The sequence below is a fragment of the Battus philenor genome, unplaced genomic scaffold, assembly GCF_028537555.1.
Source record: "Battus philenor isolate CCGP_79_NKW_IND1 unplaced genomic scaffold, ilBatPhil1.0.hap1 SCAF_20, whole genome shotgun sequence".
Classification (NCBI taxonomy): domain Eukaryota; kingdom Metazoa; phylum Arthropoda; class Insecta; order Lepidoptera; family Papilionidae; genus Battus; species Battus philenor.
In genome coordinates, this window is record NW_027181683.1 from 1,364,239 (window position 1) to 1,376,299 (window position 12,061).

General features: G+C 36.3%; 1 protein-coding gene across 1 annotated transcript; it reads left to right on the plus strand.

Annotated features, from left to right (window-relative positions):
* The first annotated feature begins 500 nt into the window (after positions 1-500).
* Positions 501-9,561, plus strand: LOC137922943 (cytadherence high molecular weight protein 2-like). The gene is made up of 8 exons (XM_068766055.1): positions 501-807; positions 1,660-3,429; positions 4,081-4,203; positions 4,597-4,707; positions 5,080-5,115; positions 5,290-5,352; positions 7,994-8,111; positions 9,522-9,561. The coding sequence occupies exons 1-8, from the start codon at positions 501-503 to the stop codon at positions 9,559-9,561; spliced, it is 2,568 nt and encodes an 855-aa protein (XP_068622156.1).
* The last annotated feature ends 2,500 nt before the right edge of the window (positions 9,562-12,061 follow it).

The window sequence follows — 12,061 nt, forward strand, 5'->3', positions numbered from 1 at the left end:
CATTATCATCATAATGTTAGCCCTCTGCAGACCTACCCAAAAGATCGCCACCATGACTCGTCCACATAACGATCCACCTAGTTGTAGACATGTCCACATGTTTATCAGCACGTGGTCGTACTCGATAACCTTTAGATCCAAACGGCAATCAGTTACACGAGTAATTCACCTCGCAAACTTCCGCTTAAGACGACCATTTCTTATATATATACTATCTTATATCTTATGTATATATATTATATATACTATGGAAAAAAATTAGTTGATGTAAATATAATAAAACAATTCAGTTTTGTCACGAATAAGAAATGAAGACAATAAAAATTCGCCTCAAAACTTTATCGATACATTAGTAGTACAACACTATAATAATATTTACAAATCGACTAAAAACAAGCGTCGGGTTTCGGATATCAATTAAGAGTAGCAGTGAATTCTTTACACCCGCTTCGACTACCATTTCAAACGCTTCTCCCAAGTGACATGAGTATCTAATAGTGATGTCAAGAATAACAATAATATCGATATTCTATTTAATCGGTTACAACGCTGCTTCGTATTTAGAAAAAGATGACACCGCAAAACCGAAATTAGAGAAAAACAACATTGTTAATAAAGGCGTGTGGATAAAAAAAATCGGAGATGATCAACCGTCGAAGACAATCTCCGGTGACTTCATATTCAGATCAAGCTCCCTAGACGCGGATAGCTTGCTTCACAATAACTTCGATCCGTTCGGTGACAGCTTCATGCAAGACTCAGTTATGGTTCCGAATTATGTTGAGAGGAGCAAAAGATCAGCAAAGGGTAAAGCACTTGTTATATATAAACTTTTACCGAATCCCGTCTGTCAGGCCTGTTTCAACAAAACTCATTATTGTAAGTTTAGATAAAGCATACACATCATATTTTAACTGTAACAGTTATTATTAAAATTGTACAGAGTAATTGGTTATATATCAAAGGTTTAAAGGGTGTAATGTAACACTAATTAATTGTCCATTTATATATGCACCACCCAAAAGAAAAATCAAAAAACTGTGATCTAGGAATGTAGACGAAGGAAGAATTGAGATATCAGAAAGAAAAGATCTATAAGCGAAGATAGACATGTTAAGCGTAAAAGGAATGCATGAAAGATAACGTGAAGGACGAAAGAGAATGTATATGGGCACAAAGCAGGATAAACGTGTGGCCCCTAAAAACATGGCTCACGTGAAAAAAAATCCAAAATCTATTGTCTTAGAAATAATAAAGAACGTATGATAAAAAAAATCTTGTTCCAAATTCGAATTGCTACATATTACAATTAATAATTGCATATCGTCTATCACTGTAAACTTTGTATTACCAAAGGTTACAGGCCAGTCGCATTACAATAGAAAAATAATGTAAAATATTTCAGTTTGACCACTTTATACAAAATAGTTGCAAAGGCTTCAAAGCTTTTTGCTCACAAATGTGTTACACCTTCACCTCCTTTAAAGTTTTTATATCTATAACCAATCATCCTGTATGTAGTTGTATTAAATAAAATCATAAAAGTAATGTTAACTAATAGATAAACAGGTCGAACATAGAAAAAATTTAGTCGTCATAAAAATCTGACTTTAAAATGTTACATATGTCTGCAAAATATATTATGGCATTTTGTTCCAGATGTACCATTCTCTAATAGAAGCGCTGAAAATAAAACAGGCATCGTAAATAACGATAACAATGACAAAAGCACTTTTGTTAAATCAAAATTACGTGCCAAGGGTCAACCGGAGTCAGTATACAAGGATTACCCTTACGAAGTTGCTATAATGCTTGCAAATAATAAAAGAGAACTAACACGCCCGAAAGGACTCTCTTCAAAAGACATGTACGAAATCAAAGAACATAATTATACTAAAAACACACCCGACATTACTGTAAGTATTGATAAATTAGTTCAAAGTGAATCGCGGGTTCTGAAACAAAAAAACGGCACGAACACCCGACATAATACAACGATAGTTATTCCAAAACGCAGCATGCAACACGATTACGAATCAGAAATAATCAAAAAAATAGAATTCAGTGAAGAACTTAATAAAACTGAAGACAGTTATGAAACAAATAAAATGGATAGGAACGTATTCGAAGGTGATGATCGTGCTTGGCATCAGACAGCGCCAGTTCCAGATGTAAATACATACAAAATACTACCAAAACCTGAAGAGAATAAAAATAAAAACAAACCAATGACAGAAAAAGGTCTAGTTAAAGTATTGTCAATGTTAACGAAGACCTTTAAAAAAGTAATGAAGCAACACAATGATATTAAACGAATTCACACAAAACTAACATCCATAAACGACGAATTTATGAAAAACGCACAGCTTCTTATGACTAAATTTCAAGACTTTGATGTCAAATATCTATATTTGATGAAGTTTAATGAAAATCTTAAAGATTTGGAAGCCCGACTTCGCAGTAAGGAAGAGTTTTATAGTAAGAAAGAAACTGAATTGACCAAAAACCTAGCAGAGTTCGAAGGACAGCAAAAGAAGTTTCTGATTCAACAACAACAATTCTATAATATACAAAAGCTGATGCTGGCACAAAATGAGAAAATAAATCTAAAGCAAAATTTAATTGCCAAAACTCAAAACGAAATATCTCTCAGGCAGAACAATTTTGCCCGCATATTAAAGAAAGCAAAACAAATTTACATTGATACTAAAAATCCAATACCGCAAAAATTAAGCGCAATATTATCAAAACCGAAAGAAAACAATGGAATAACAAACAACGAGGGAGACAAATCAGGGTTTACATCAACCACCCCAACTCCTAATACAGAATCGATTAAAATAAATCTATTCTCAGTACCTTCAATTACGCGTATAATAAATTACGACAATCAACTGCTGAAAGAAAAAGATGATCATCCAGTTGACGATCTAATTTATAAATATTACTTCAACAACACATACATCGATGTTTTAATGAAGAACAAGATCCTATCGAGCTTCGTACCAGCACCGGGGATTTCATTTACCCGTAACGCAAAAAACAAGCGAAACGAAAATCCGGCATTCGTTCAGAAAAGCACAAACCTTATCCCGGTAAATGAAATCAAAACATTTACGCAAAAAGGTAAACCAACAATACAATTAAATCGTGGTAAACGTTGGATAAAATACTCAAAGAACTCCAAAAGAAGGCACATAGGGAGAGATTTGAACATAATACCTAAGAAAGAAGATGTTAAACTGAGCAGAAATAAAACAGAGATAACAATAGAGAGACATATTTTGAATAAAGTTAAAACTAAAATGGGTGAGAGTGATCCGTTTTACACTATGGCCGCGAGCTTTTGTAAGGAAGTTGGACAGAATGGTAACGATCAGATGTTACACTGGTGCATAGAAAAGGCTTTGAGAAGACTTCGATCTATTGGTAAATATTTATGATAATTTCTATCGATATATTTTTAATTATAACTTTTTGCTGCTTTTTGTAACTTATATTTTGAATTTCCGCGAATTGCAGCTACAAATATAGAGTATGAATAGTAGCAATTTTAAAAATAAAATGCTGTACTCTTTACTTCTATCAAGGTCGCTTAATGTGAACCATTTAAATTGACTTATCTTCAGTTCTAATATTACCTTTTTAACTCAAAACTCTTTCACTTGTAGTAATTTAATCTATGAGGTTAAGTATAATTTTGAATGGGTTGTTGAACCTTTTTAATTTTGAACTCGCGAGATTTGAAATTACGAATTCTACGATCTGACCAAAAGTTTACTGGCCTCAATATAGACTTACCATAGATAGTTCTTTGGACCGAAATGTATTTTGCGTCAGTACCAAACCAACCCTAAAGAATAAAATAAATCTACCTATACGTAAGTTATGATATTTTTTAAATTAAATAAATACAGTAAATGGTAAAAAAGGACTAATATTTAGCCACTTCCGCACATGCAGTGGTAGTCGTGCAACAAAGTGCACCACCCAGTATACATGCATACAGTAAATGGCTTATAAATATATAGATATCTCCAGTATTTTATGCTTTACTTGAATCTACAATATTTATTACAGATATGAAAGTACCACATCCAACAAACACAGGAGCATGGGAAATAACTGGAAATAAAGGAAAACCGTCGGCGAATAGCCTAGAAGGGAATTCCAAGACTAAACGAATGACTACTACATCTGGAGGTAACGCTTTCTACATAATTTAGCAATAACGGTGATATTTTATCATCATCATAAACAACAGTAGAGTATCCATTCCTAGATGTATTCCTCCACCTTACCACAAAGTAAATGAACGAATTTAATAAGGCGTGGACACCTTACTCTGCGCTTGTCGATCTGTGTTCTCCGCTTTTAAATCTTAAAGACTCAATGTCCATTTTTTCTACATTTCTCCTGAACACTGCTACTTCAACAATATCTATTTAATAGATAAAATATTGGTTTTTACTGCACTGCAAACTGCCTTAGTCTGAAGCATTGCAAAAGCATCATCAACAACCTTAACACCGATAAACTTTCAGTAACTTCTCTGACCAGGTGATCTCATTTCAATTCTCTTTATTTTTGTAACAGAGGTCGCAACATCTGCTGTACCTTCAAGCAATCCACAAAATATTATCGACTCGGCGACTACAGCAAGCATTGCAGTTGATTACGCTACAGATTCTGCACTATTTTTCCCAGGTTAGTATTTTAATATAGAATATAAGTATGCTGAAATTGTTGTTTATAACTCCCAGGCATTACGAAGGAAGGTAATTTTTTTCCAGGGTTGGTAGGACTGTCTATAATATTTGCCATGCGTCTGTTTATCAATCAAACGCGCTAAGTGTCGATTGGTCAATGTCATACTGCGTTGGTTCTTCACAACATTTTTGCCAAAAATGCGACTTATATCTTTCCATAACCACCGTATTCGCCTGATTCAGTTTTGTGCGACTTCTGGCTATTCAACAAAACCAAAAATGCCAATGCCTTCTAAAAACAATGCAATGAAAACTCAAATAATTCCTTAACCTAAATAAATTACAATGTTAAAAAGTTTTTTGTTCACAGATAACGATCAACTCGAATCAAATTTAAAGGATTTTGGTGAGTAGCCCATAGACGTAGTACACTAAAATAACTATATCGTTTAATCTAATTTTAATCCTAAAATGGAATATGCAGCATGTGTTTCATTAAAATAAATCTTAACAATTACTGTTACACGAAATATTATAACTTATATATACTTATAATGACTAATCTAATGTCTCGTTCTAGATCTGAAACCAGATACAGAAGGTACTGTTTACTACGAAGGAAGCGTGCATGCAAGCCAGTATGGTAAGTACTAAATACATTTTATTCTCATATCTAGAAACTGGGAGATGTTTCAGTTGATAATTGTCTTAGAATCAGCGTTACATTTTCTTACGATTTCCGTAAATTCAAATTTAAATTCAGAATATCTTTACTTGAAATGTCATTTACGTAACGCTGATCTGTCGAGAAGAGCAGGAAACTCAACAGTTGTTGTTATTAATTGAAATTTTTATATTCATAATGTGAATGAGTCAGCAAACAAAGTTGCACACATTTCGAACAACTAAACACTATTTAATGCTATAATAAGATTTACTTAACATACTTTTAATTTTAGATTTAAAACTGCAACGGAAGGTATGAGATATCTTGTGAAACTATAATATACATGCGTATATTCATACCTATAAAGAAATAACAGGTTGTCAAATATCTCCCTTCCGCTTTTTTGTTCTTTATTCAATGTTTTATAAAAAGTGTTACAGTGATCGGATTTAGTTCAAATATGCGCCGTTTTGTTCGATAATCTGTTTCCATCTAGACGGCAACTTCATAATACCTCCCTCGTAGAAGCCCCCCTCCTTATTTGCGAAGAACTCGGACAGCCACTTTTCACAAACCTCTTTTGAGTTCAACTTTACACCACCAAGGGCGTTCGCCATGGACATGAACAGGTGGTAATCACTTGGCGCTATGTCCGGGCTATATGGTGGATGTGATAAAACCTCCCATCCCAGCTCCCGTAGCTTCTGACGAGTCATCAACGAAGTGTGTGGTCTGGCGTTGTCCTGGTGGAACACTACACCCTTCCTGTTGGCCAATTCTGGACGCTTCTGGTCGATCGCCTGCTGCAAGCGGTCCAGTTGTTCGCAGTAGATAGTAGAATTAAGCGTCTGGCCATATGGGAGCAGCTCATAGTGGATGATTCCCTTCCAATCCCACCAAACACACAGCAAAACCTTCCTGGCCGTCAATCCCGACTTGGCCACTGTTTGGGACGATTCACCGGCCTTCGACCACGACCGTTTTCGCTTGATATTGTCGTATGTGATCCATTTTTCGTCGCCAGTCACCATCCGCTTCAAGAATGGGTCGAGTTCGTTCCGTTTCAGCAGCATATCGCAGGAGTTGATTCGGTCCAGAAGGTTTTTTTGCGTCAAATCATGCGGCACCCAAACATCAAGCTTTTTTTGTATCCAGCCTTCTGCAGATGGTTTAAAATGGTTTGGTGACTAACTCCCATCTCCTGGGCGATGTCACGAGATGCCACATGCCGGTCTAACTCGATGTAGTCCATGATTTGATCGGTATTTGTCGTCACAGGTCTTCCGCCGGCTGGCTTATCCATGGTGTCGTTTTCGCCGGCTCTGAATCGTCGAAACCATTCCTCCGCGGTTCGAAGTGATAGAGTACCATCCCCCAAAACACCATTAATCTCACGGAACGTTTCTCTAGCGGATTTGCCTTTAACGAAGGAAAACTTTAAAATAGCGCGAATTTCGGCGTTAGTGAACTCTATGTTTACACGTCTATAACTGTTCAACGCAATATCCAAACTAATCATGCATAGCGTCGTTTTGTAGGTTATGTCAAGACCTTTCAAATTATGTATAGTATTGACAGATACGAGCTCTGTAGCGCTTTGTACATAGCCGCGAAATTCAAAAGACAAAAAGGCGGAAGGGAGATATTTGACAACCTTTTATATAATTTGTTAACTTTTTGAAGTCAAAATTTATGCGTTACAAGTTTAGTTTAATTTATTATTATATTTATCATGTTTCTGTTAAATTATAATATATCGTATAAATAATATGTTATTAAAAATGTATTGCGTAGTAACCTATTAAATATTAATTTCTTTAGAGACATCTCTCATTGTGTCTATTGTTTTCAGGCTATATATATATATAGATGACTAGCATCTTCTATACATCATCTTTGTTGCTTCTTTTTCGCTCTTAAAATATCATAGTACAATTTATTCTTGTCTTTGGTTATGTACCTTCCATTTGTTTATCTAATTACATTCTTATACATTTTTGTATAATATATACCAGACCCTTATTGCTTTGTTTTATTTCTCTCTCTTACAACCTGTACGATCTCTTTGCTGAATTTTCAAAAAGAAGGGTGGAGTTTTTCGCCCACCAAAGAGATGAAATTTCCTACCTCAATTCTCTCTCTTATTTCGATATTCAACTGCGTTCTCTGTCTTCCAAATTGCGGTACGGCGATCAAGTGCACTACGGTCTGGTCCACTACTGGGTCACAGGTGCACGAGGAACTCCCCCTGAGCTTACACCTATATCGGTACTCAGAATCTCCGGTGAACATTTGGGTCAGAACCGTGTCTACTTCCACTACAGTGAGCAGTAGCCCTTCTTAGTGTCGTATATATTATCAACAGTGATAATACTTGATTTGTAATAAACAAGCTGATCTCCGTAGAACTCATATTGTTTTTTACTTGCCGTACCGTAGAACGTCCAATAAGGTAGACAAATGGCGCTACCAAATCGACCTAATTGCAAAACGAACGAGGCATATGTTCTGTATTGGATATAATACTGAAATAGTGATGAAATACACTCTTGATAGGTTCATCACCATCATTTATCATAATTTTACTAAACGAACATGTTTGTTTATTACCTCCAAGACGGACCTGACAGCGATGGTGCTTCCGACCTGATGCCAGGACTGGACAGCGACTCCCGAGTGGACATTGACCCCGTTGCTCTGGATCTTCAGCAGCGGAGGCATGCTTATGTGCGAAGGTAGGTACGAATCTAATAAGCATCTAATAACCTTTCAATCATATATGTTACAAATTGTTCATCAGACTAAAACTGCAAATCACAGCCCCCCTAGAATGTAGTGGTTGAGGAAGGATGTACGGCGAATCGAACGGAAGAGAAAGACTAAGAAAATTGTGGAATAAAAGAAGTAAAAAGATAGATTATGTGATGAATGAAAGAGAAAAATAATAAAAGAAGAGCGTGAAAAAATCAGTGAAGAAAATAAACGACCCTGTCCTTTCCAAACGGGTAGGAGCGCCACCCTCCCCCCCCCCCAATAGCGAGGGCCATAAAAAAAGGCATAACCCTACTCCAAAGATGACCACCCTTGCGATGATCGCATCTAGTAAACTTTCCTCTACCTTGATTATGTCATGGGTCCAACTAGTCGCAGCCTACCCTCACCGAGTTTACCGGCTCTTGAAGCTATTTGCCTTGACCACTGCCACATCAGCCGACCAATTCTAGGTACTAGTAACTGGTTCTTCTCCTGATCTTGTCATTTTGTTTCTATTTCTGCTCTTATTTCTCTTATAAAGCCTAGTGAGTAACAACGTCCGAAATTCATATCATCACTGGCAATAAACACTAATCAAAGATTGAATGGAATCAGGCGTTACCTTGCGGAAGTCCATCCTAAGTAAGAAAAGAACTAATATATAAGTAGCTACTTCCGCACATGCAGTGGTAGTCGTGCAACAAAGTGCACCGCCCGCCAGCCCGCTGATAAATGCGTATGCGGCAAACAAGGCGATTCACACAACCGCCACCGCCAAATTACTCAACACGTGTTTCACCCCTCCACGGGGCATCTTCAGGAGCTACGTTACACCGATTAGTGCCAAACACAGAGTAATCTAAACTAATCAAACACCTTCTTTGTGGCTGTTTTTTGGAGGTTTTACAACTTCCCGGATGCCGCTCTAATTCGTCGAGAGAACTCTTTCTCGAAATTGGACTTACATAAGTAGACGATTTGACTCAGTTATTTACATTTTCTGAAATAGCTACTTGAATAGGCAAGATATAGACAAGACATCAAATTCGTCTTGTCTATATTTTCACGTCTACTTATATCTTTAATAATATTGACTCGGTGTTTGGCACTAATCAGTGTAACATAACTCCTGAAGATTACCCGTGGAGGGGTGAAACACGTGTTGAGTGAATTAACGGTGGCGGTTGTGTAGTTCGCATTGTTTGCCGCATACGCATTTATGAGCGGGCTGGCGTGCGGTGCACTTTGTTGCACGACAACCACTGCATGTGCGGAAGTAGCTATATATTGGTCCTTTTCTTACTTAGGATGGACTTCCGCAAGGTAACGCCTGATTCCATTAAAAACTTTAATAATATGTTAATAAAACTTATATTTCATATTTTTCACAGAATCAACGAGGACATAATGCGACAGGCAAAACGTGGTTAGACATCAATTTAGGTATAAAAATTCAAATAATTATTAATTGTGAACAATCTTAAAATATGAGTTGAAAAAATCTATATCTTGTTTTTTTTATCAATAAATGTAATTTTTGTTTATACGCGAGTTTTTATTTCTCTCATATATGACTATTATATATCCAAAATAAAACATAGTAACATTTAAATGTGCAACCGTTAGCTGTTGAGGCCGGAAGGTTCTATAGTGACAACCAAGCCTCTAGACGCGACGTAGATAGGACCTCCACTTGATGGGAAGTCATCATTGCGATCTTTGAAGACTATACTTTGTATTGGGCGTCCATTTGCTAAAAAACGAAGAAATATAGTATGAATATGCACTCATACATACAGTATAAACGACTCCTCAAGGTTTCTTTATAACTTTTATTTTGTTTTTAAATTGTCAATTGTTTCAATCAATTCACTTGACTGTACTAAGTCTAAGTAAGAAAAGGACCAATATATAGCTACTTCCGCTATGCAGCAGTAGTCGTGCAATAAAGCGCACCTCCCGCCAGCCCGCTGACAAATGCGTATGCGGCAAACACAAAGCCTCTGTGTTTGGCACTAATCGGTGTCACATTACTCCTAAGGATGCCCCGTGAAGGGGTGAAACACGTGTTGAGTGATTTAACGGTGATATTTGTGTAATTCGCATTGTTTGCCGCATGCGCATTTATCAGCAGGCTGGCGGGCGGTGCACTTTATTGCACGACTACTGCTACATGTGCGGAAGTGACTATATATTGGTCCTTTTCTTACTTAGGATGTACTTCCGCAAAATAACGCCTGAATCCGTTAGATATGTACTAAGTCTATTAGAATTGCTAACTATTATAAAGTTAATATTATTGTTAAAAATTAATTAAAAAACGTAAATTACACTTTATTATTTACGTAGACGTTTAATGAAAAAGTAGATTTTTATTTATAATTATCAATAATAACAAACAGCCTACGATAATCGCCTAAAAAATTATTAAATTTTGATTATTAACATCGTTAATATATAATTATTAAATAGAATATTAGTATTACCTAAAATATAAGTTAACATAATTAAAAACATTTAATATTTATTAAATAACGATAATTATATACTGTACAGAATAATTTGTTATAATAGTAAAAGCTTTGAATGTGTGAATTTGTACAACCAGTCCAAAAATCAATAATTTTAGAAATTATACATAACGTAATAATAAAGATAAAAAAGCAAAGGCTCTCGAGTCGCGATGACTAAAAGGCAGACGTGCTTTGGGTAGTCTCCCCAGTAGAAGGAGGTCACTGGACCCTGGCAGCAAAAGAACGGTCAACGTGCCGATATTTGAAGGTCTGTACTTTGCAGTGGAAATCCATCGTCCAAAAATAATAAGAAAAAAAGAACCCAATTTAAATTTTGAATAACATGTTCGACCTTCGTCTTGATTTCGGTTGAAGTTGATGATGTTAGCCCGGTGGCTTTTACAGCATCATCGGAACTGAGTTCACGGAGCGGAAGGGTCCGTGAACTTAAAAATAAAGTAGAAGCTGGAAAAACGCATTCCAGTTGTGCAATGACGTTCGCACTTAGTAAACCGCTCTACCTGAGTAGAGCTGTGTAGTGTTGATGTTGTGTATGCGGCTTGGGACGACAGCGTGGACCACAGGCGAGCCAAGTGAATCAGGATCCAACCTTGGGTGTTGTGGATCATAGGCCTGACGCGTTTCAATAATACCTTATACAAGATGATTTGAAATATATATATATATATATATATATATATATATATATATATATACCTATATATACAGGGTGAAATTAGTGGTGGTCTATCATAAGGATCACCTCCCTAACAAATGTGTTAAATTAAACACAAGGAATACCATGAAATCTAAACTTTTTTAATGATACGAAAACAAATAGGTAAACTAACTTTACATGTTTCTGCTGAAGTTTAGCGATACATTCACCCATATAAATATTTTACATTTTTAACCAAATCTTTTATAAATCAAAGAACAATCGTTATAGATTGAAACTTCTATCTATAAATAAGTGACTATCTATCGGACCGTCTAGACTGTTTCGTCTCAGCCTGTAGACACCCACTGCAAGGCTGAACACTTATCTCCTCTAAAGATATCTATGGAGGATTATACCAATCGCCACGCTTGGCAGGCGGGTTGGCGATCGCAGTGTGGTATTATCATACGTACAGGACGCTGCTGCCCATCCTCTGAAAACTTATTCATGAGTAGTGACAATCATATATATATATATATATATATATATATATATAATATACGAAGTGTGGATTATATAAGAGTGTCCCGGGAATCGAAGCCGCCACCTATGGTCGCAAGTCTCAGTCCTCTAACGCTGAACTACCACTACTGACTTGACTGTTTACATCAGTGATATCCAAAGTGGTCTACATCGACCCCTAGGGGTCTATGACAACCTGCAAGAGGTCAGCGAAAAAAAATTTGGGGGTCCATGA

Excerpts from the sequence above, each read along its gene's own strand:
- LOC137922943 (XM_068766055.1), top strand. The coding sequence starts at position 501 with ATGTCAAGAATAACAATAATATCGATATTCTATTTAATCGGTTACAAC. Across the intron at positions 4,204-4,596 it reads AATGACTACTACATCTGGAG|AGGTCGCAACATCTGCTGTA; the intron begins GTAACGCTTTCT and ends TTTTTGTAACAG. Across the intron at positions 4,708-5,079 it reads TTCTGCACTATTTTTCCCAG|ATAACGATCAACTCGAATCA; the intron begins GTTAGTATTTTA and ends TTTTGTTCACAG.